The following is a 26189-nucleotide window of genomic DNA, read 5'->3' on the forward strand; positions in this document are numbered from 1 at the left end:
TGATTTAACACAGTTACCTAGGGCGGCGTCCCATCAGATTAACTCACGCTTTTACCAACCGTACATACACGTGTTCACCATCAGAATACTCTTGATGACAGCTGTGTTGCACTGAATAGAGCTTTTCAGCTTCTGATTCTGATCACTGCTTTTGATTGTTATTCTTTAGAAATGATCTAGTTCTGATAGGATCATCTTTCTTTCCAAGGATCACATCTTCTGAGTGAGCAGAGGTGAGTCTAGAAGATCTTCTGACTGTTGGCTCTTCAGAAATTCTGAGATTCTCTAAAGATGCAGCAACTTGATCTTCTGATTCTTTGCTTCTGAGACTTTCAGCTTCTGGAGCTTTGCTTCTTGGTTCTTCAACTCTGATATGTCAATATCTATATCTGCAAAATTCTCAAACTGCTTTGGCTTTTCAAGACCAAGCTTATCATCAAACCTGATATTGATTGATTCTTCTACAACCAATGTTTCAGTATCGTATACTCTGTAGCCTTTAGAGCGTTCAGAATATCCAAGAAGAAAACATTTTTGAGCCTTAGAATCAAACTTACCAAGATGATCTTTAGTATTCAGAATAAAATACACACATCCAAAAGGATGAAAATATGAAATGTTGGGCTTTCTGTTCTTCCACAATTCATAAGGAGTCTTATTTAGAATAGGTCTTATAGAGATTCTATTCTGAATATAACATGCAGTGTTTATTGCTTGTATATATTTGAATGCAGGTTTGGAGAACTTGCCCTTCTGACATGCTTCACAAAGAGCATCTGATTTATATTTCAGATTTGGGAGACCTCTGACCAGATTCAGTTTGTTAATCTGAGAAATCTTTCTCAAACTAGCATGTCCTAATCTTCTGTTCCAGACCCATTGCTCTTCAGAAACAGACATAAGGCAAGTCACCTTCTGCTTCTCAAGATCTGAAATATCAATCTTATAAATGTTGTTCTTTCACTTGCTTGTAAATAGGATTGAGCCATACTTCTGACTTACAGCCTTGCAAGACTTTTGATTGAAGATTATGTCATAACCATTGTCACTTAATTGACTTATGGACAATAAGTTATGTGTTAATCCTTCTACAAGAAGTACATTAGTTATGGAAGGAGAGTTACCAATACTTATGGTTCCAGAGCCATAATCTTGCCCTTCTGATCTCCTCCAAACTTGACTTCTCCACCAGACTTAAGCACCAGGTCTTGGAACATAGACCTTCTTCCCGTCATGTGTCGCGAGCACCCAGAGTCCAGGTACCATGACATTTTGTACTTTGCCTTCTTTGCTGCTAAGGATATCTGCAACAGAAATTATCTTCTCCTTAGGTACCCACAATTTCTTGGGTCATTTCTTGTTAGTTTTCCTCAAGTTCTGATTGAACTTGGGTTTAGCATGATAAGTAGCAAGAGGAACAACATGATATTCTTCGGGTTTGTCAGCATGATATCTTTTAGGTTGTGTCACATGCTTCTTGGTGTGTGTTGTGTTAAAACTCTGTACATGTGATGTGAGCTTGATATCATGTGAGTGGCCATATTTGAACTAATCATACAATGGCTTGTATATGATTTTCAAATCATCAACAGGTTCAAATTTATGTGAGGTATCACCCTCATAGTAAAAGCCAAATCTTTTGTTTCCAGAAACACCATATATCATAGAAGCAAGATGACTTCTGCCAATACTTCTAGATAGGAACTTTCTGAAGCTCGAGTCATATTCTTTCAGAATATGATTGAGACTAGGAATGGATTTTTCTGATTCAGAAGGAGATCCACCATCTTTGGATAATTTTAAAACTTTTTCCTTCAGTTCAGAATTTTCCACTTCCAGCTTCTTAGTTTCAAATTCAAATTGCTTTTTCAGCTTTTTGTATTTGATACTAAGATGAGCCTTGAGTTCCAGAAGTTCAGTTAAACTGGAAACTAACTCTTCTCTAGATAGTTCAGAAAATACCTCTTCAGAATCTGATTCTGATGTAGATTCAGATCCATCATCCACTGTAGCCATCAGTGCAAAGTTGGCTTGCTCTCCTTCAGAGTCTGATTCTGATTCAGAATCATCCCATGTTGCCATAAGACCTTTCTTCTTATGAAACTTCTTCTTGGGATTCTCCTTCTGAAGTTTTGGGCATTCATTCTTGAAGTGTCCAGGCTCATTGCACTCATAGCAGACGACCTTCTTCTTGTCAGATCTTCTGCCACCAGAAGATTCTCCTCGTTCAAACTTCTTTGAACTTCTGAAGCTTTTGAACTTCCTTTGTTTGCTCTTCCAGAGTTGGTTTACCCTTCTGGAGATCATGGACAGTTCATCTTCTTCTTCTGATTCCGATTCTTCAGAATCTACTTCTTCATCCTGAAAAGCGTTAGTGCATTTTTTAATATTAGATTTTAATGCAATAGACTTACCTTTCTTCTGAGGCTCATTTGCATCCAGCTCTATCTCATGGCTTCTCAAGGCACTGATTAGCTCTTCCAAAGAAACCTCATTCAGATTCTTTGCAATCTTGAATGCAGTCACCATTGGACCCCATCTTCTGGGTAAGCTTCTGATGATCTTCTTTACATGATCAGCCTTGGTGTAGCCTTTGTCCAGAACTCTTAATCCAGCAGTTAGCGTTTGAAATCTTGAGAACATCTTCTCAATATCTTCATCGTCCTCCATCTTGAATGCTTCATATTTCTGGATTAGAGCAAGAGCTTTGGTCTCCTTGACTTGAGCATTTCCTTCATGGGTCATTTTCAATGACTCATATATATCATGGGCAGTTTCCCTGTTAGATATCTTCTCATACTCAGCATGAGAGATAGCATTCAGCAAAACAGTCCTACATTTATGATGATTTTTGAAAAGCTTCTTTTGATCATCATTCATTTTTTGTCTTGTAAGCCTTACGCCAGTAGCATTCACTGGATGTTTGTAACCATCCACCAGAAGATCCCATAAGTCACAATCTAGACCAAGGAAGTAACTTTCAAGTTTATCTTTCCAGTATTCAAAGTTTTCACCATCAAATACTGGCGGTCTAGTGTAACCATTGTTGCCATTTCCATTGTATTGCTCAGCAGAGCCAGATGTAGATGTAGATGTGTTTGTTGGAATTTCACCAGCCATCTTTTACTGAAGCGTTTTTCTCTTCCTGAATCTTTTCTAAACACGGTTAAGTGCTTGCACCTTAGAACCGGCGCTCTGATGCAAATTGAAGGATAGAAAAACACTTAGAAAGGGAGGGTTTGAATAAGTGTAGCTTTAAAACTTGTAAGATAAAAACAATTTGCACAATGATTTTTATCCTGGTTCGTTGTTAACTAAACTACTCCAGTCCACCCCCTTGGAGTGATTTACCTCACCTGAGGATTTAATCCACTAATCACACTTGATTACAATGGTTTTCCACTTAGACAACTGCTAAGTCTTCTAGAGTATCCTGATCACAACCTAATCACTCTAGGAACAAACTGCTTAGACAACTTCTAAGACTTGCTAGAGTATACTGATCAGTGGTTTTCACACATATTTTTATCGTTGTTTTTAAGTATGTTTAAGTTTTGTTATTAAGTGTTTTATTTCTTTATTCGTCATTTTATGCTTTGGTTGTATGTTTTAATGTTTTCAGGTTCATATGGAGAAACCGGAGTAAATCAGTGCGAAACTCGGAAGTTTTGAAGGAATTTCAAAAACATGCTACAGGAGGCCTGACACGGGTGGCCGTGTTGCTCAACACGGGCCGTGTCAGGAAGAGCGCTAGGAGCAAAGTTTGAGAAGAGAGGAAAACAGTGGTGCAACACGGGTACCCGTGTTGCTCAACACGACCCGTGTTGCTAAGTCTGGGACCAAGTGAAAAAAATAAATATTCCAGGGGACCAACACGGGTGCCCGTGTTGCACAACACGGCCCGTGTTGGGTGATGACGCTGATTTTGCTGATTTTTATTATTTAGTTTAGTGGATGGCCTGCAGGGGTGTTTTTGGAATTTCCAACCAACTTAAGTGAGTCTGCACTATTTAGGAGGATTTTGAAGATGAATTAGGGATCTTTTTGGCCACACGAAGAATTGGAGGATTGAGAGAAGAAGCCTATGCAATTGGAGAAGAACGGAGAACTCTCATGAGCGGAAGCCATTGAAGATCAAAGTTCGTCATCTCTATTGTAATGTCTTTATTTAATATCTTTGTAATTTCTTTGGATGATATGAGTAGCTAAACCCCCCAATGCTAGGGGGGTGTCCCTGATTAACATTTGTAATGATTTTGAATTCCGAATTTCAATAACGTATTTTCCTTTCATGTTCAATTTAATGGTATAATGTTTTTACTGCTTTCCTCGTCGGACCAACTGGATTGATTTATGACTGGCAATTAGGATTGATCTCCATTGTTAGTGTTTTTATCCCATTATACTATAGTAGATATCACCTAGGACTAGGGATACCCTATAGTAACCGGATTATTCTTGATAGTTATAATACTTGATTTCATCAATAATTTCAGAGGACTTTGGGATTAGGATTGAATGTTCAAAGGTTTGCCCACTAAGGACTTAGGAGCAAATACCCTTAAGAACCGGTAATTGATAAGTTGGATTTTGTTATTGGAATAAGGATTCAGAGTTGTTACATATGTTAATGCACACACCTACCCTGGCATGTTACTCATCTTTGGCTAAATCATCCTTTTTAAGTTTATTTGCAATTTACTTTGTAATCACAAAAACCAAAACCCAAGGCTTTTTGTTTAATTGAAGTGTGACTAACTCTATAATCTCACGCAGTCCTTGAGATCGATATTCGGGAAATTTTCCCTTTATTACTGCAGAGGCAAAATAGTACACTTGCTATTTTACCGATCAAGTTTTTGGCGCCGTTGCCGGGGACTGCCGAAAATTGTAGAGTTTTAGTTTTATTTCAATTAGAATTTTGTTGCTCTGCGACTAAAATTTTATTTTCAAAAAAAAAAAAAATATAAAAAAAAAAAATAAAAAAATTTTATATTATTTGTTTCCTCATTCTAATAATTGTCTAATCTGTTTATGCGAGGCAAGGCCTCAGCAGAATTTCTTTTTGACGCAGAAATTGAAAGGACTTTTCACGCCAGGCGCAGACAAGCTCATCAAGCTAAACTGGAATCCGAAGAAGAAGTTGTGACAGTTCATTCAGGTTCTGAAAGTGAAGAAGAAGTCATGGGCGAGGTACCACCACCGGAGAGACTCCTCGGAGACTATGGAGTTGCAAATACACCAGGGGGAAGACAAACAATTATCAACCAACCGGTGAATGTCCCTAATTTTCAATTGCACCCAAGCACCATCACTCAGCTCGAAAGAAAGCCTTTCACCGGAAAGGTTAATGAAGATGCAAACAAGCACTTACAGAGGTTTCTGACCATGAGTACAACTTTAAAAATCGAAGGTCATACAGAAGAGGCCAAGAAGCTGAGAATGTTTCCATTCACCTTGGCAGAAGAAGCAGAAGAGTGGTTTTATTCCCTTCCAGCGGGCAGCATTACATCATGGGAAGAGATGGAAAAAGCTTTCTTAAATGAGTATTTTCCCGCTTCGGTATTTATAAGGAAGAGGTATGACATTCTAAATTTCAAGCAGCAGGAGGGTGAGCCCTTAGGAGATGCCTACAAAAGATTCAAAAGAATTCTAGTGGCATGTCCCACTCACAACATGGACAAGACTGAACAGATGCAAGTATTTGTCAATGGGCTCAGAATCAAAACAAAGCAGTTAATTGATACAGCAGCTGGAGGCTCGACAAATTTCACAACAGCCTCAGGAATCATCAAAATCATTGAAGCAATAGCTGCAAATGAGCATTTGGAATTGTATGACAGGTGTGCTAGCAAACCGGAAGGAATCATTGATCTCAAGCTGGAGACTTCTAAAACTCGGGTTGAAGATGCGATAGCCGCAGAAGTTGAAAAGAAATTGAAGGCTATGAATATAGGTAAACAACAGGTGGCTCAAGTTCAACAAGCTCAACCTGTCAGCTGTGAAATCTGTAATGGCCCACACCAAACGGTGTACTGTTTCGCTACTCCCAAGCAGATTGAAGAAATCAAATTCCTAAGGCAAAACAACCCGTATTCTAACACCTATAATCCAGGGTGGAAGAATCATCCAAATTTTGCTTGGAAAGATCAACAACAACAAGGTACCCAGAAGGCAGAGTGGGAAGTGGCAATTGAAAGATTAGCTGGGCAGTGTTCTCAGTTCCAAGAAGAAACAAGAAACAACCACAGAAACACTTCGGCTTCAATTAAAAATCTGGAAGTTCAAGTGGGGCAGATAGCACAACATCTCACTCTACAGGCACAAGGTACCCTTCCGAGCTCAACTGTGAAAAATCCGAAAGACCAGGAGAAGATTAATGCTGTTACTACAAGAAGTAGGAGAGTAGCAGAATCTGAAAAAGAAAAAGAGAAAGAGGAAATAGATGACCCCATGGTAATAGAGGTGGATCTGGAAATAAGAGAGAATCCAAAAGAGCCAGAAGTTGTGGTACCACCGGTTAAACCAATTGAAGAAAAAAATAAGAAAGACGTTGAACCGGTGATAAAACTACCTTTCCCCTCCAGAGTGACAAAGAAGGTTTCAAGAGAGAAAGATTTTGAAAAGTTTACAAAATTGTTCAAAAAGTTAGAGGTAAATCTACCATTCTTTGAAGCACTTGAACACATGCCCTTGTATAAAAAATTTATGAAGGAGGTGTTGGCGAAAAAGAGATCACTAGGAGGAGAGCCAAAAATTGCAACCGAGAAGTGTGGTATAGTCTCGACAGCAAGAAAGATCCCAATAAAGAGGAAAGACCCTGGGGCGGTGGCGATACCATGCACCATCAAGAATATAGCATTTAAAAAGGTACTCCTCGATTCTGGGTCTAGTGTGAGTTTAATGCCTTTGTCCATTTTCAAAAAGCTTGAGTTGGAAAAGATTAGTGAAAGTAAGACCCAGTTAAGGTTTGCCGATCACACCGTTAAGAAATCATATGGGGTAGCTGAAGATGTACTAGTGGAAGTTGATAAATTTGTATTCCCGGTTGACTTCCACATCATGGACATTCCGGAAGACGAAGAAACTCCTATCCTTCTTGGGAGGCCATTTTTGTCGACAGGCCGCTGCAACCTCGACATTGAAAAAGGAACGCTGACGCTGAAATCTTTTGATGAAGAAGTAACGTTGAAGATGTTAGGAGTCAAAAGACAGAGGGCGGTTGTGAATGATCAAACTTCTGATGGTATGACAGAAAGTGAGGAAAAGAACAAGAAGTTTAAACAGCTCCAAGAAAAAGTGTCAAGCATAGCCTCCCGGGTGGAACCATCTTATGTAGTTGTCAAAAATCTTAAGAAAGCTAAGGAAGTCAGGAAGAAGGTGGAGGAGAAAGATCAAGGAAAGAAGAAGAATGGGGGAAGTAAATTAAGGAGAAAAGCGGTGAATGCTTTTCGTCTTCATGAGTTAGTGGTTGCGAAAGTGACAAGCAACAAGGTTTGGAAAAGGAAATACCCTCCATAATAAAGGGTAATGGACCGTCGAGCCATGCGACGTTAAACGAAGCGCTTCGTGGGAGGCAACCCACGGTTTTAATAATTAATTTCTTTGTTTGTTTACTTTATTTTCAGGAAATAAAAGAGGACGTCTCTGGTGAAAGCTTGGAAGTGATCATGAGAGTGCATTACCCTCTGTGAGTCACCTCTCTCGAACTCGTTCTGAAACATTGAGGTCAATGTTTAGTTCAAGTTTGGGGGAGGCTCTTCTCTGTGCATTTTATTTTAGTTTTATGTTACTGGTATGATGTGAAACCATAAAGTGAATTCTGCCCAAATTTTTACCGAAATACCAAATTTTTACCGAAATTTTAAATTTTTGTTGAAGAAGTTTTGATCCTAAAGAGCGATCGGGAATAGTATATAGAGATGAAGCGAGGATTGTTTGAGGACAGGAAATGCGGAATAATGTGACAAGAGGTTTGTTTAAGCACCCTTGGTTCCCTGAAAGAGATACGAGTCTAACGTGTAGATTTGCACCATAGTACTTGTCTCCTGAGAAGTACTTCTCGAGTAGTTTATTGATACAGTCTGGCATAACTCGGATTCACTTGCATGGTGGCTGGTTGAAAAAAAAAAAGAGATATAAAGATTGGCACCAAATGATGAAAAGGCGGTAAAAGGCAATCGGCTCGCTAAGTTGGGTAACCCTCACCCGGTTATTCAGCCCAAAGGAGATTGATCCCCAAACGTCGTCCAAAAGGACAATATATAACTGCAAAGTTTGAAAATTTCATCGGTAATAAAAAGTAGCCAATGCTGCTAGTTTGGTGCCAGGAAAAAAAAATAATAATGATAAGAAGCCTTGATCCGTCTCATGCAGGTGATGATTATTTTAAGAAATGCAGTGCCTTAATATGATTGTCCGAATGAAAGAGGAGGAAAATCGGAAAGAGACTTAAGTGCAAAGCATAGTTGGAGAGGTATCCGAAACGGGAGCTTGAGGATTAATGTGGTAACAAAACTCGTCGCGTCATGTGAATGCCAAATCACTGTTTCTTGATCAATACAGACAGATATCTCACGTATGAACACCGTGTGCTTTAAAGGCCATTAACTTTTGTAATTGTCGCTTGAGGTCAAGCAACGGTTTAAGTTTGGGGGAGTTTGATCAGTGGTTTTCACACATATTTTTATCGTTGTTTTTAAGTATGTTTAAGTTTTGTTATTAAGTGTTTTATTTCTTTATTCGTCATTTTATGCTTTGGTTGTATGTTTTAATGTTTTCAGGTTCATATGGAGAAACCGGAGTAAATCAGTGCGAAACTCGGAAGTTTTGAAGGAATTTCAAAAACATGCTACAGGAGGCCTGACACGGGTGGCCGTGTTGCTCAACACGGGCCGTGTCAGGAAGAGCGCTAGGAGCAAAGTTTGAGAAGAGAGGAAAACAGTGGTGCAACACGGGTACCCGTGTTGCTCAACACGACCCGTGTTGCTAAGTCTGGGACCAAGTGAAAAAAATAAATATTCCAGGGGACCAACACGGGTGCCCGTGTTGCACAACACGGCCCGTGTTGGGTGATGACGCTGATTTTGCTGATTTTTATTATTTAGTTTAGTGGATGGCCTGCAGGGGTGTTTTTGGAATTTCCAACCAACTTAAGTGAGTCTGCACTATTTAGGAGGATTTTGAAGATGAATTAGGGATCTTTTTGGCCACACGAAGAATTGGAGGATTGAGAGAAGAAGCCTATGCAATTGGAGAAGAACGGAGAACTCTCATGAGCGGAAGCCATTGAAGATCAAAGTTCGTCATCTCTATTGTAATGTCTTTATTTAATATCTTTGTAATTTCTTTGGATGATATGAGTAGCTAAACCCCCCAATGCTAGGGGGGGTGTCCCTGATTAACATTTGTAATGATTTTGAATTCCGAATTTCAATAACGTATTTTCCTTTCATGTTCAATTTAATGGTATAATGTTTTTACTGCTTTCCTCGTCGGACCAACTGGATTGATTTATGACTGGCAATTAGGATTGATCTCCATTGTTAGTGTTTTTATCCCATTATACTATAGTAGATATCACCTAGGACTAGGGATACCCTATAGTAACCGGATTATTCTTGATAGTTATAATACTTGATTTCATCAATAATTTCAGAGGACTTTGGGATTAGGATTGAATGTTCAAAGGTTTGCCCACTAAGGACTTAGGAGCAAATACCCTTAAGAACCGGTAATTGATAAGTTGGATTTTGTTATTGGAATAAGGATTCAGAGTTGTTACATATGTTAATGCACACACCTACCCTGGCATGTTACTCATCTTTGGCTAAATCATCCTTTTTAAGTTTATTTGCAATTTACTTTGTAATCACAAAAACCAAAACCCAAGGCTTTTTGTTTAATTGAAGTGTGACTAACTCTATAATCTCACGCAGTCCTTGAGATCGATATTCGGGAAATTTTCCCTTTATTACTGCAGAGGCAAAATAGTACACTTGCTATTTTACCGATCATATACTGATCAACAACCTGATCACTCTAGTTCTTACAACTTAATGTAAACAAATTCTTTTAAGAGTTACAATGCTTCTTATAAAGCTATTATCACAACTGTGATTTTCTCTTAAGTTTAAGCTTAAATCTCAATAAGATATTACAACAGCAATGTAGTGAGCTTGATGATGAAGTTTGAGAGCTTTTGAATCTGACAGCGTTTCTGTATAATGCGCAAGTGTTGTATTTAGCTTCTCATCAGAACTTCATATTTATAGGCACTTGAGAAGATGACCGTTGGGAGCATTTAATGCTTTGCGTGTTTCGTACAGCATTGCATTTAATGTTTCACTCTTTTGTCAACTACCTCGAGCCTTGTTTTCGCTGTGTCTACTGACGTTGCCTTTAATAGCTTCTAACGTTCCTTTTGTCAGTCAGCGTAGCCTGCCAGTCTAGTACTTGCTTTTGATCTGATGTTTGTGTAAACAACGTTTGAATATCATCAGAGTCAAACATCTTGGTGCAGAGCATCTTCTTGTCTTCTGACCTTGAAGTGATTCTGAGCGTGATACCATGAGAACTTCAGTGCTTCTGCTTCTGATCTCAAGTTCTTCTGATGCTTCCATAGACCCATGTTTTGATTCTGCTTGACCATCTTCTGATGTTTTGTCAGACCATGTTCTGATGTTGCATGCTGAACCTTCTGAGTCAGTGCTTCTTGCGCTGATTTTGTGCATACTCTTTATATAATTCCTGAAATGGAAATTGCATAGTATTAGAGTACCACATTATCTCATACAAAATTCATATGCTTGTTATCATCAAAACTAAGAATATTGATCAGAACAAATCTTTTGTAGATACATATTAATATTTTTTAAAATCTTTATTATTTCTAAAATGATTTTTTTTAAACTATAAAGAAATATATGCATTATTATAATAGGCATAAGAGATGCCCTTCATTACAAGAACAACAATTGTGAATCTTGCATATACTGATATAAATAATGCAATAACATAAACTTAATCACTCACTAAACCTCAATCCATCGATATGAAATAAACAAATACAACAGTTACAATTACAACACCTATCCAAATTATAAATTCCAATAAAGTTGTAGCCCCAGGCGCACAAAACCATAACCGAATCCGGTGGAAGTTTCTGCCAAAAGGAAAATCTCACGACTCCAAGGAAATGACCTTACTAAAAGCAGCACAAACAGACAAAACTGAAGACATTAAAAGTTCCACAGCTGGCAACGACTCATAAAAATGACAACTGCGCACACTCTGAACCGGCTTTTAAAATTAATTAATATTGATTCAGCTTCTGTTTTACAGTTCAATATCACCATTCAACAACTTTGCACTGCTGGTAACAACATTGTTGAAGCACTCACTTTAACAACCTCCTGTACTAAGGCAGGCCCAAGGATTCCAGTACCATTGGGATAAAATATAGTTCATATTGTTATTCTTGAATCTCAGCCACTTCCAGGACCATAACTTCACTTCTTCAACTATTTCTTCCAAACAAATATCAAATTTACAAAACAACATTCCATTTCTTGATTTTCATATGCTCCAGATACAAGCAAACCAAACCACAGCTACGCGATGAGAGTTGGTGTTGCCGATGTTTATTATTCCCCTGAATTGGTCAAAATGAGCTAAGCTGTCATTATGAAGCGCAACTTTCAACCTAAACCAGTTGCAAACTTTATTCCAAGTACCTGCAAAAATTGGACATTAAAAAAAAATAAGTGACGTTGTTTCTTCCTTTCCACAACCACTAAGTATCGGGTATTCTCTTGACTAATCACTCCTCTCCTATCTAAGTTGGTTTTGGTGGCCACTCTATCCTGAAAAATTCTCCATGCCAACATTGACACTTTTAAGGGGATTGATTTATGCTAAGCACTCGTGAAATTTTGGTTAGGCTCAATAGATAACTTGGATATTAAGACTTTATAAGCTTTCTTAACAGAGTATATGTTTGACTTCTCTTTCAGCCACACCAACTTATCCCTCACCCTATCATTCAAGACTAGATTTTCTAATAAGCTTACAACCTCGTCTAAGGCTTGTCATTCTTCCCCGCTCAAGTCCCTGCTCCACTTCAGAGTCCAATTACATTTCTTAAATGAAATTAATATTATTTAGGAAAATTCTTAGGTAAACACAGACATAAGTTAAAAAGTTCTTTTACACACAACCAATCACAAAATTTTAATTAACTAAAAAATAAATATAAAATTTTTCTCTCTTTCATAATCACAACCACCTCCTGAATTCAAATTTAAAAAATTAAAATTAAAATAAATTAAAATTTTCCTCTTTTCTAATTAAATGTTCATAAAAATATGAATTTAGAGTCGCTTTCATGTAAGAATTTCTCTATTATTTAACGCGTTAACTTAACTTCTTATCTCGTTAACTTAACTTCTTATTGTTTTCTTTATTCCAGTATTTTAAAAACCAGACAGAACCGGCCGGTCGGACTGAGAACCAGAGGGGTCATCGGTCTGGTCTGATTACTAGACCAGATATGCTATTGAACCGGTGAGAACCGGGCAAAACCGGAAAAAATTAGTGAATCGACGATTTTAGAAAATCGACGGTTCAAATGCATGCTCTTTTTTTTCGCACAAAACAACGCCGTTTTCATGATTTCTTTTTAAAAAATATAATTAAAATATAATTAGATTTTATTTGAACATTATTTGGAACAACTTTTCCTCTGTTTGCAATTAGACCTGATTTAAAATTTATTTAAATTTATCTTTTGTATTATTTTATTGTAAGTGATGATTATATTTAAAATTTGAATGTAAAGAATAAACATTTGCAATTATGATATTTTGAAATTTTAAAATTTTGTAGGTGTTTTGATATTTTTTAGAGACTGAGTCATCCGGTTCGATCGATTTAATAAATATATAGTAGTGCAATAGAGACGAGTTTATTTAACCGAGTTATCCGGTTTAATCCGATTTAATCATGCAATTCGACCACTGACTCAGTGGTTTAACCAATTAAGCAGTGATCCAGTACCCTCACTGGTTTGATGACCGGTCCGATTTTTAAAACCCTGCCATTATTCTATATATGCATTTTCTTAATATTAAATCCTCCATAGAGTAAGGCATAAAAGTGTAGTTAGTTATCTTTAAAAATCACAGACTTATGAAAAGTAAAACCTTAGATGTACATAGACTTGAGTGAAATTAATGATGAAAAAGACACAAGGAAGAAATAAAAGAAGCCATGGTTGACTTTAGTGAATATCCCTACCTGGGTTAAAGACTTCCAGCGAAGGTTTCAAAATTTGTAAGGAGATCCCTACTCTGCTGGCTGAACTATTCTACGTTATTAAGCAATTAATTAATGGACTCATTAACCAACACATGCGTATCAATCAATTTACTCCAACTCTGATGATCATCAATATGGCTCCATCAAATTAAGAACAAATAATTTAAGTATTAGTGCAGATCCAACGTTACTGACTAGGACAATCGGTTATTTATGTCTTTGAATGCGTCTATGTTCACATCATTTTTCTTTTCATTTTTTCATTGCGTTTTGAGAACTGCAAATATTTTCACACCACCTGTTTAACAAAATGTTACAGAAAAATATTATCAAAGAAAATTTTAGAAACCAAAGTATTGGTGTTAATTAAAGTAAACCAGTATCCTTTTATATATATATATATATATATATATATATATATATATATATATATATATATATATATATATATATATATATATATATATATATATATATATATATATATAGTAAATGGGTATCCAGTTTTTTAGTGATTGAATTATGAGTTTATTGAAGAAGATGAATTAAGTAATTAAATTTTAAACTAATTTTTAAATAAAAGAATTATGAAGTATTTCCACGTCATCTCTAAGTAAGTAAAAAAATAACAATCGATTAGTGACAGTTAACTAAAATGACAATTAGTGTGGATAAGAAATCTTTAGGAAGATCAATATTCAAAAAAAAAATGTTTGAGGAACTAAATACGAAATTTTGTATATTTAAAAGAATTATAAATATACTTCAACCAAAATTTCTAAACATAAAGTATTAGAATCTCTCTGAAGTCAGATTGGACAAGAATTATTTCCACATTGAACTCCTTCGCCAACTGTAAGCTTCATCTAATGACTAAGATCTTTGTTATTGTCGGATCAACTCTAATGAGTTCCTTTCGACTTGAAGCAAAGACAATCTTTACGTCACGATCTTTGATTACACAGCCAAAATTCAGAAATCCTTCATCAAAACAACTTGCATCCACTTGAAGTACACACAAATCTCTTGCAATTGGCACCTCATTCCTTCTTTGAGGATAATTCTCCTTAGCCCTCGACATTGGGCTCTTCCTGTTGAACTCTGCGACCCTATTCAAAGCCTCTTTTGCCAATGCTTAAGGATCAAAAATCTTTTGATGGAAGTGACAGAGATTCCTCGCGTTCCAAATTTTCCAAAGAATGGTAAATTTCAATTATGAGCTCATAGAATCCGCATCCCTTAAGCAACTTAGCAGCCATCCATTTAAATTAGTGTTGAGAGAGATTCGAAAACCCAAAGGGAAAGAGAAACGTGTTGGCCTAGTGAATTCGAACTGCATAAACAAGTGTTGGGCAGTCTCAGGTGAAAAATTGTAGAGGGAACAAGAAGGGTCTAACCTGATACCTTTTTTTTTTAAGGTTCGTTTTAGTTGGCAGAATATTCTTCGCGAGCCTCTAGAGAAAGTTTTTTATTTTAGGGTGCAGATGAGAGTGCCAAAGTTTCTCCATGATAACAATACATGTAAGTTAATTGAAAATCCACAAAAGCCATATTAGTCAGCTGTAAATGGATTTTCAAAGCAAAGAAGGGAGTCGAATGCGTTATGTCAAAGAGATTCAAGGCAAGACTAGTTAGAAGGGGCTTCACTCAGAGGAAAGGAGTGAATTTCATTGATGTATTCTCTCTTGTTGTGAAACACATATTTATTAGAATGCTTCTTGCTATGGTGGTTGGTGGCTAGGTTCGACCTAGAACTGAAGCAGGTGGATATCAAAACTCCTTTTATATATGGTGATCTAGACGAAATAATTATGATGAAGAAACCTGAAGGGTATGAAGAAAAAGGTAAGGAGAATTATGCGTGTAAGCTGAATATGTCATTATATATATTGAAACAATCTCATAGGAAATGGAACAAGGGATTCGACAAGTTCATGGCACACATAGATTTCACAAGGAACAACTTCAATCATTGTGTTTATTTCAAGTTCTCACCTGAAAACTCACTGGTCATGTTATTTCTCTATGTGGATGACATCCTTATAGCAAGCTAACTCGTCGAAGAAGTAATAAGGGTAGAGGCTGAACTTAACCAGTAATTCAAAATGAAGGACTTTGGAGATGCAACCAGGATTTTAGATATCGACATCAAGAGAGATAAAAGCAGTAAAAATTATGCATATATCAAGATTCATATCTAAGGAAGATTCTCGACAGGTTTGATATCTCGAACTCAAAATCTATTATAATGCCAACAGCTCAGCAATTCAAGCTAAGTATAACTCAAAGTCCTAGTACTGAAGTCAAAAGAGTCTATATGAATAGGATACCATATGCTAACATAGTAGGTTCTTTGATGTATGTTATGTTTTATACCAGGCCAAACATAGAGTATGCAGTGAACCTTGTAAGCAGGTACATGAACAACCTCAGAAAGACGCACTAACAAGCCTTAAAAAAAATCTATACATAAAAGGGTCTTTGAGCAGAGTCCTAGTCTATGGTGGAGCCAAATTCAATGATAATTAAGTTAAAGTCGAATAATTTCTTGACTCAGGCTATGCAGAATGTATGGATACCATAAAATCTCTTTTTGGATATTTTTTCACTATGTTTAGTACAATAATAAGTTGGAAAGCGACACTTCAGAAGGTTGTAGCCTTATCAATCACTGAAGTAGAATCCCTCACTAAAGATGTAAAAGAAGCATTGTAGCTTGAAGGTTTTACTAAAGAACTAAAACTTCAAGGTCAAGCAATCACTGTTAAATATCATAGTCAAAGTGCCATACATTTGTCCAAGAATTCAGCCTATCATGAGAGAACCAAGCACATTTAGTTTTTCCAGGGAGAAAATCGAAAGGGGAGAAGTCAAAGTGATGAAGATTTTGACTGATCATAATGCTACTGATATGATCACCAAGTCATTGTCAAGCTAAAAGTTCTTCCATTATATGTAGTTGATAACATTGCATGATGATAGCTAGTTTGTTCCCTTTATGTTTCGGAGTTTGTTCCAAGGTGGATATTTGTAGAATTGGATCGAACTCAAGTCTCGACAAGGGTAGCTTCATGATTCGACTGGGTAGAATGTGAATGTTATAGTCAAAGTCTGTTCAAGCATGCAGTAGTCAAAGATGTGCATGTTGTAGTCGAAGTCTATTCAAGCATGCAATGGTCAATGTTTATTTATGTATTAAGATATGTAATAACTATGTATGTCATGTATGAGTGTTATCATCATACGTAATATACATATGCTAGTACTTTATAAATAGGCTACTCTTTCACTTGATAGGAGAGAGATTGATTGTTATTTTCACTTGTAATTATTTAACAATCAATGAGAAAGTGAATAACCATTTTAACCAACTCTATTTCTCTTTCTTCTCTCTATTCTCTCTCTTCGTGAATTAAACAATTTCTTGGTTGATCAAGAAACTCTCTATTTCTCACAGTGTTACTTAATTCTTGGCACCAATTTCTCAACACGAATATTATTCTAATTGTAATTGAGCTAATATATTAGGTGAAAGGAAGAAAATAGAGGCTTTGATGCTCAAAGTAGACTTCAAAAAAAGCTTATGACTTGGTGGATTAGAAGTATCTTGACTTCGTTATGGAAAAGATGAGATTTCATATGAAATGGCACAAATGGATATTAGAATATTTGCTTTCAACCCAGATCCCAGTAGTCCTACTATGGAGTTCGGTGTCGAAAGGCGTCTGAGACAAGGAGACCCTCTATCGTCGTTTCTCTTCTTAATAGCAACGTAGGAACTAAACTTTATCATGCTAAAACTGATTTAGTTGAATAATTTGAAGGATTTCAAGTCGATGGAGATGGATTACTGATATCACATCTTCAATATGTTGATGATACTGATAGTGGGTAAAAAGAAATGGAAAAGTGTATGGGCAATTAAGGCAATATTAGAGGTATTTGAATTGACCTCGTGTTTGAAGGTAAATTTCCATAAAAGTCTACTAATTGGAGTTAATGCGCATCAAATTTGGTAAGAGGAGGCCGCATTAGTCCTCAATTGTAAATTCAAAGAGTCTTCCATTTGATTATTTGGGCCTACTGATCGGGAGTAATCCTCGGAGAATAGTAGGAATGTGGAAACCAATTGTGGATATGTTTAGGCGAAGACTTTTTTGATGGAACAATAATCCATTGGTGGGCAAATAGTCCTTCTAAAATCAATCTTGTATGCATTACTAGTCTTATTCCTTTCTTTGTTTAAAGCACTATCATGTATGATTCTCAAACTTGAATCCCTCTTTCAAAAATTCTTGTGGGTGGGAGTGGGGATTCTAGGAAAATTAATTGAGTGAAATGGAATAGAGTGTCTTGATACAGAAGTGAAGAGGGATTGGATATTAAAAACTTGCAAGCGTTTAATTTAGCACTATTAGGTAAATGAAAGTGCATAATACTTTAAGATAAAAATAGTACATGGTCCAAAGTATTAGCAAGCAAATATGAAAAAGATGAATGGTAGTAAGATAATTGGGGAAGAGAGTAATTGTTCAATTTGGTGGAAAGATTTACAGAACATAGAGAATGGAGTTTGGGAATTTGAACCAAATTGGATGGCAATGAAACTTAAAGAAACATAGGAAATGGGGAGGAATCTCTTCTTTGGTTGGATCCTTAGTGTGATGGAGGATTTTCAAAGGATAAATACCTAGATTTTTTCAATATTTGTGAAGAGAAAAACATCTTGATAAAGGATCTAATATTGAATGAGGGGGAGGTAAGACAATGGAGATTTAATTGGAGTAGAGATCTATCTCAAGAAGAAATAGTTTTAGAAAATGAAATCAGAGAAAATTATGGAGGGATAGTTGGAACTGTTACCGTTTCGTTGTGATCGAGTCGAGACAGTGGTAGGGAAAACGCAGGCTGTTTTCAGGGGATCAATGTCCACATACGTTGATGTTTTTGTAGCTGTGAAGGTTAGTCATGACAACGAGGCGGGGCGGGTTGAAGCATGTTTGTATAACTATTCTTGATGGACATTACTTATAAAAGAAAAGTGGAAAAAAGTAAAATGAAAACTCATTACATCAAAGAGTATATAAGACTTATTTAATCAATGAGAAGAATAACTAATTAGTGTAACCAACTACTAATTTGTTCCTCTTTAGAGTTTCACTCCAAAACTCCAGAAATAGCAGATGATGAAGACTTAGAATAACGTTCAAGCAATGACAATACCTTAGCAGCTTTCCTTCTAAGGTGACCATCCCCATATATATTATTTCCAGTCAAACAAACAAGCCGCGATCTCGCCGTCATTCCGTAGTATTCCACCATTTCCTTTGACACAAAAACCTTCTCCAAAAGTCCTAAAGCTTCTGCCTTTAGTGACTCACTACCCCAATTCAAAATCTCCAATAAAGGCCTCATTGCATTTGACTCATGCAACAAACGAGCGCCTCGATGTGGAAACTCCTCTAAAACCAATGTAGAAAGTGTTTGTATTGCTTCAAAAGCAGTTGCATGAACCTCTCCTTGTAACAGCTTTATCAAACCAGGTAAAGCATCTGCTTCCAATAGACAGAAGGTGGTTGTCGCGCTGCATATGCTGTCGTGCGCTGCGCATAAGGGAACGCGCGATGGTCTGCAAAACCAGCAACCAGTTGGTTTTGAAACATCTGTTAGCTTTGGTGTGCTCATTGAAAGATCGCCGATGAAAGCTGCTGCTATTGCCTTTGCAGTGATTGAACCAGTATTGAGAAAGTTTACAAGCAAGGGGTATATTCCGCGTTTAACTAAATCGCGCTGTGACTCGATGTTTGTAGGATCCGTGAACCTGAAGAGTGCGCTGAGAGCGTGTTCTTTTGCTTCCATTTTTCCGGTCTTTAAAATGCTTATGATTGCGTCAAGTCCTCCCATTTCAATCAACTTTGAGGTTAGTTCTCGTTCTGATTTCGGTAAGTTGGCTAGTAAACCGGCTGCAGCCATTTGTACGTTATCGTTGTCATCGTTCTCGAGAAATCCAATCAAAGCTTCTAGCCTCCTAGGCTTGAAGAGGTATTCAACTACTCCTTCTGGTTCATGCTGAGAGAAAAGAAAGAGCAGGTTTATCGCAGTCTCTCGGATTTCTGAGTCGGAATCATCAAGAAGTGGAAGGATTAGAGATACACCATTGGCTGCAAGAATTGCTTTCTTCACAAAACCAGTCTCGAATTTGCAAATGCCGAGGAGAGCGCGTAAGGTAGGCTTTCGGAGGTTGTGGCCTGAATTCGAACTTTGTTGCAAATGTAGCAAATTGGTGATGATGGAATCTAACTCAAGCTGTTTCCCTTCTCCATCAACAAAGAAATCAATTCCATCGTCAGAAGAAGAAAGTTTCTCAAGAATTTCGGAGCATTTAATGGTAATGAAAGCCCTTGTCCGAGGCGAGAACAATAAATCTAGAATAAGAGGAACACCTCCAGAGGAAGCGATAATTCCCTTGTTGGCATGAGATCCAGCTAACTTAACAAGAGCTGATAATGACAGGTCTTTCGATTCAATACTTCCAGACAGCATTTCGATCAAAGGAGTTATAACTCCTTCCTTGCCAAGTTGTATCAAGTTTAAATCATCCAACTCCAAATTAACTATGGCTTTCGCCATCGACATTCTTGAATCAGGTCCTGCAAATAGAACAAGTACAGTTAACATTCATCTCATCACAATAAACATACTACAACTAGAAAACATTCCACCTTCTTACCTCGAATCATACGATCAGCTAGCGGCTTATGCCAGCCACAATTAGCAGCAGTGATAATGCTGCCTTCATTTATTTCAAAAAGCTCCTTTAAAATCTTCTGCGCAACCTCGGCCGAATCATTTTCAGGGTCCTTTACAAGAGTTACAAGGAAAGGAACTGCAGTGTTGTTCTCAGAAAGTTTTTTGCAAAAACATTGATTCCAACCAGATCGGTCTTGAAGCAACTCATATAACAAATCAATTGCTGCATTTGAATTGTTAGAGTCGCATTCTAAGCACGCAATGATATGATCCCATCCTTGTGATTCAGCCAATTTCTCCTATAACATTTTGAATTTATATTAGTCTTCACAATTACGCGTTTGACATATTCTAATAGTATTGCGGGAAAGAAAAAAAAGATGTTTACCTTGTTTCTTGCATGCCCCTCTACAGCATCCTTCAAGGTGATCAAAATCTTCATCTTCACTTCTCTGTCATTAGAGTTTCCGAGGATCGAGATAACATTATCCGTAAGTTCTCCAATAGAAATCCAATCCTTGTTAATAGAATTCTCAGCTATTAGAGCCTGCATTTGGCTCAAGGACTCTTGCAGATTAGAATTCGATAACAAATTTTCCCTGATAGACCTTATCAGAAGACAATAATTAAGCTCTCTCCATTCTTCGATTGATTGTCTTATCGGAATATTAGACTTCAAGCTAGTATCATCAAGAACCTCTTTTGTTTTCGGATCCGTTCTATTTCCATCGTAAAACCAACCTTCAATCGCCGATCTCTCACATGTTGTACCTGTGTTAAGGCTAACAGGATCAACCATAACCGCTCCCGTTATACAGCAAAGAAACGAATTAAGCGGTAGGATATATTTCTCCCTCGAATCATATCCTTCTATCACTTGAACCCTTTCAAGATATTGATTCTTAACTTCTTCGTAGTCTCTAGCCGCATCCGCTCTAGAGAGCAACTTAATGATCTGCTCCAAGAAAACGAATTCGGCCTTTTCTTTCCTATTAGCAGCCTCTTCTTTTTCCTTCCTAATGCTGGCCAACTCTTTGCCTATTTCGGACGGTTCCACGGGAACTCCAACCGCCATTGCAATCTCCTCAAGTATATCATTCGCGAAAGCCTGATCTTGTTTCTGATCTCTTAAGCCTTGGTTCAACTTATCAACAATCTCAAGCTGAGATTGCGAAGCCTCAAACTCAACTCTTTGCATCTCATCTTGCAGCTTATCAACCTGATCAGAAATCCTCGACAGCACTTCAGTATTCGCAATCGACAGTGCAGCTAAAGACCTTCCAATATCCCTTGTGACTTGCTCAACTTCCTCGACTATCGAACGACACTTAACTAGTAAGTAGAATCGTCCGCGATTCTTGTATTTCTCAACCAAAGTATTCGCTCTTTTAACATCTGCTTCGAGGGACTCTAGAGCAAATCTTGCAGGTTGAGAATCATTCAATTCTTGACGCTGTAACTCCTTTAGTACTGGCTCGATATCGAATAGATATTTCGAAAGTGCTTTGAAACTCTCTTTGCCAATAAGAACATCAGCTGCAGCATGAGCTGTTCGCAATACTTGGTTTGTTACAACAGTTAAAATTGTACCTATTGGTATGAGTTCCAATCCTACCATGGTATAAAAAATTGTCCACTGCACCTTCACTTGTATTTGTATCTCTTCTTTGAAATCAAATCCCTATAAATCTATTCTCTTGTAGAGCATAAAAATATTCTGCACCAGTCCATTAATTCTAAAATAAGCCATTTTACCAGTGAAAAGATTTAATTCATAATACTAGGGAGGAAACAATTTTCCATATATAATTTTACACAATAGTGTATTAGAAATTGAAAATTCTGGGCGTGCAAGGCGTAATGCTGCCTACAATATGACACATTTAAACTGTGGCTAAAAAAGTTTAATAAAATATTTGTCACTGTTAAACCATAATAAAATAGGACTCATATTTAATTTGTCACACTTAAACGATTAACTTACACAGTCTCTGAAAACCAGGGTCGTTTTTAAAGGCGTGACAGATTAGTACTTAGGATCCAAAATTTAACTATAACTAAATAGTGTGTAAAAAAATGTTTGTTATTGTTAAATTGTTGTTAAATATACGTCTATTTATTTTGTCACGATTAAATTGCAATTAATCTACGCATGGCCCTAAAAACTTGAGACGGGCTAAAAACATAAAACAACATGCCATTTAAGAGTAGTTAAGAATCCTATATAAAATCAAACTGAAACTGTATCTAAGCTGCTGTAACTATAATTTAGCATGTTGTGAGGATAATAATTGGAAGAAGAGAGTAGTAGAATTACCTTACAGAAGTTCTAAACCGGGGAGAGAATGTAGAATAGAGAAGAAGAGGTGATTGTGGGTGTTATTTGGGAAGAGAAGACTTAGGAAGAGACTTGGAAAGTAAGTAGCATTTTCTGATATTTGTTTGTGTTTAATTTGAGAGTTGAACAATAGACTATAGTTGATTTTGTGGAGTATCGATCGGTTTCAATTATTTAATGTTATACCAGTTTTTCAATTTGTAAGGAGGGGTTTTACACGGTTTGAATAAGGTTCAGACTAATCAGTGTCACACATTTTCCTTTTCTCTCAAATTTTATGGGTCCAGGAAACGCGGACTCTTGGACTTTTTAATGATTTAATATAACATTCAAAGATATCAGTATGGACTTGCTCGCTGCATCCTAAAAATTTCTCCAAAACTATAAATATCTTTGAAAATGTCTTTATATGGAACATGTGACATGAATATGCTGACACATTTTTGGACTTATATCTTATAATACTAGAAACTAGAATCACTCTTTGATAAATAATAAAGAATTTGAGTGTGCAGGAGATGAGAATTAGAGAGGGAGGTAATTAAGGGTGAGAATTGACATTAATGTTCATTATTGATACATCTTGGGAATATATAAAAGTTATAAGTAGAGTGGGACACAAGACACATTATCAAAATAGTTGAAAAACAAAATTTTTGGGCATGTAACTGATTACCAGTGTTTTTGATAATCATTCACGAGTTTAATGAACATAATGAGATTAACTTGAAAAATCTGCAATGCAATTTGTGCAAATAAATTGTATAAAAATAGGTGCACGTAAATTGAATGCAGTCATTCGTACGAGGACAGCGTAAAGACAAACTTTAAATGAAGACGGTCTTTAATTTGATAAATGACAAGAAGATTAAATGCAATAAATGACATTGAACAAAGGTGAAGATAAAAGACGGAAAAAGTAAATGTTTCATTTAAGAAAACAAGAAAACAATGAAAAGATTGGACACAGACACATACAAATTTCTCGCAAACTATTTTGCTCTTAAACTTGATCGTCTTTAGCAACAATCGGGTTTCTATGTGTCACTTCTTTCTTTTTAAAGCTTTGCCATCAGAAGGACCAAACTGGTCACCCATAAAGTCAAGATCATCCTAGAAAGTGATTTAAAACCTCCTCCTTTGGAGACAGATCACAAGACCTGTAGATATAAGTGTTTGTGTCCAATAAAAAAAATGAGTGTCCCTCCAATACTTTAGAAATTTGTCTTCGCACTACAAAGCTGTTGAAATATCTCGGGGGTGCACTTAGGAGAGAGTATTTATGATCCACATGACCCTCAGGTATAACACATAAACTTTTACGACCATGGAAACTAAGGAGGTGGTAACCAGATAATTCATATCCTTGAAATTATTAAAGAATATCATGAAAAACTTTAAACATCTTCTTCCCCTGCCTGAAGAAAAGAAATCCTTGATCTCACTGAGCCTTAGATGAGGTGTGATGTATGTTAAAGAGATTGAAGAAAAACTTCAGTGTGGGAATATTGTTCTTGTTAGGGCCGGCCCGATCATTTCGGAGGCCCCGTACGAATTTTTAAATTGAACTAATAATAAATAGACTATTTTTTAAATAAAAAAAATCATCATATACATTATTCTTATAAATTGAAATTTACGTGTTTTTTTTTCATTTTATAATTTAATTAAAGAATTTGGTGATCTTCATTTTATACATGTGCCTGTAAAAAAAAAGTTTGTGTCTAGAAAAGACAAATTGTTCACCCATGTTTTTTATTTATCTTTGAATTTAAGCTTATATTCTATAATGTCTTCTTTTCCTATGTTATCCAAAATAAAATCAAATTTTATATTATATTAAATTTTCATTTTTATTTTTTTTATTCATATTAAATAAAATGAGAAATAAATGAAAGAACGTAACAATTTTGTTTACCTAAACTACTATAAATGTGAGCTATGTGAATATAAAAATTATTAATATTGGTAAACATTGGAGATAAAGTATTAAAGTTGTAGTATTATAATAGTGTAAATCAAGCTTTTAACATACAAGTACTAGTAAGATACCCGTGCGGCCGCACGGGTAAATTTATTTGATATTGTATAAAATTTAATTAGATACATATAAATTTAAAATGAACTGTTTAATTATAAATGAAAAATATCATATAAATTCAATTATATTAAATAATTATATATAAAAAATTGTAAGTTGGAGAAAAAAAATGAAATTTTAACATTTAAAAATAAAATTATCTCTCAATTAATAGTAGTTGTTGATTATAATAAAATAGATATTGTATTGATAATGACCCGTGAAATAAATAAAAAATCTTTGATGCAATATAAAATATATTTAAATACAAATATAAAATGAATAATAATCATATAAATTTAATTGCATTAAATAATCATAAAAAAATTTGAGATGGAGAATTAAAAAAAAAAGGATATTATCACTCAAATAAAGAAAACGATTGATTAAAATAAAATAGATATTGTGTTGATAGTGACCCGTGATAAAACAAAATTTTTAATTTTATTAAAATTAAAAAATAAATATTTTTAGGAGTAATAAATAAATAGAGAAAAAAATTAAAAAAGATAGTAAGAAAGTGTGGAAAAAAATGTGAGAGAAATTTTAAATTTTAATTAAGATAGAGAAAGTGTGTAATGATCAATTAAATTAAATTAAATATTGGGTTGACTGTGACCCGTAAGATAAATAAATATTTAATTTTATTAAAATTAAAAAATAGATTATAATTTTTGTGATAATAAGTAAATGGAGAAAAATTAAAATGAAAGTAAGAAAGTGTGGGAAAATGAAATGTGAAAGAAATTTGAAATTTGAAATAAGAGAGAGAAGATGTGTGTTGGGGAGAAAAAGTTGAATGCTAAATATTGCAATCGACATGTGGCAAAAGTCTTCATTTTCATTGGACAATAGAAAAGTGATAGAGTAATTTTGTTAATTACTATTTTGTCCAATTTGTAGTGTAATATTTTTTAGTAAGAAGGGTAATTTTGTCAGTTTGGTCAATTTCTTAGTAATATGTAGATAGTAGACAAGTATGCACATACACGTTTTCCTTTCCCGTAGCAACAACAGCCAATAATAAGTAGAGTAGAGTATAGTATTACATTACTATTAGTTCACAATTTTTAGAGGCCCTAGAAAATGTGAAGCCCTGTGCTGTGGCACATGTTGCACAGCCACAGGGCCGAGCCTGGTTCTTGTAGTCACACATATACTACAATACCTTAACATAGGCCTAACTCACAGGGTGGAACAACGAGGGGGTGATTCCCAAGTGATTCATGCCCCTGGTCATAAACTCATTGAAAGGAATCCTAAAACCCATTAAAATATACATTCATGAAGTGGAAACTCACACATATTAAAACGAATGCATAGTCTCTTGGTGAGTTCATCGTGTAAACCTCCCTGTTAGAGGGTGAACCTACATCTCGGTAGGAATTTAATGTCTTACGCGCCTCACTAAAAACAGACGTCATTTGTAACGAGTTAGGCCCAAATTCTACAAATCTAATATAATTAATGGTAGTGAGTCATTAACCTTTAGAAGAATCTAGATAGTGAGTAATTGGTTTATGCTAATGTTATAAATAGGTGATTGGTGAATGTAATTATCATCAAGGAAAATGAATGGAAAAATTAGTTTTAGATTTGTTACTATCTTTTAGCGTAATCTCTCTTTGTTTCTCTTAATGAAAACACCATTTGATATGAACATGCTTTTGATGTTGATGATAATTTTTCTTGATGATAATTACA

General features: G+C 35.8%; 1 protein-coding gene across 1 annotated transcript; it reads right to left on the bottom strand.

The window, feature by feature from the left end:
* Positions 1-18345: 18345 nt before the first annotated feature.
* On the bottom strand, positions 18346-22594 carry LOC131644274 (U-box domain-containing protein 44-like). The gene is made up of 4 exons (XM_058914730.1): positions 22385-22594; positions 20456-21784; positions 20048-20366; positions 18346-19967 (listed from the first exon to the last, which is right to left on the bottom strand). The coding sequence occupies exons 2-4, from the start codon at positions 21683-21685 to the stop codon at positions 18475-18477; spliced, it is 3042 nt and encodes a 1013-aa protein (XP_058770713.1). The 5' UTR covers positions 21686-21784; positions 22385-22594; the 3' UTR covers positions 18346-18474.
* Between the last annotated feature and the right edge of the window lie 3595 nt (positions 22595-26189).

Source organism: Vicia villosa, linkage group LG1 (genome assembly GCF_029867415.1).
Source record: "Vicia villosa cultivar HV-30 ecotype Madison, WI linkage group LG1, Vvil1.0, whole genome shotgun sequence".
NCBI classification, from domain to species: Eukaryota; Viridiplantae; Streptophyta; class Magnoliopsida; order Fabales; family Fabaceae; genus Vicia; species Vicia villosa.

Bases quoted from the DNA above. Each gene is read 5' to 3' on its own strand.
- LOC131644274 (XM_058914730.1), bottom strand. From the start codon at position 21,685: ATGGTAGGATTGGAACTCATACCAATAGGTACAATTTTAACTGTTGTA. The intron at 20,367-20,455 runs GTAAACATCTTT...AAAATGTTATAG, and splicing joins AGGGGCATGCAAGAAACAAG to GAGAAATTGGCTGAATCACA. The intron at 19,968-20,047 runs GTAAGAAGGTGG...TTCTATTTGCAG, and splicing joins AGCTGATCGTATGATTCGAG to GACCTGATTCAAGAATGTCG.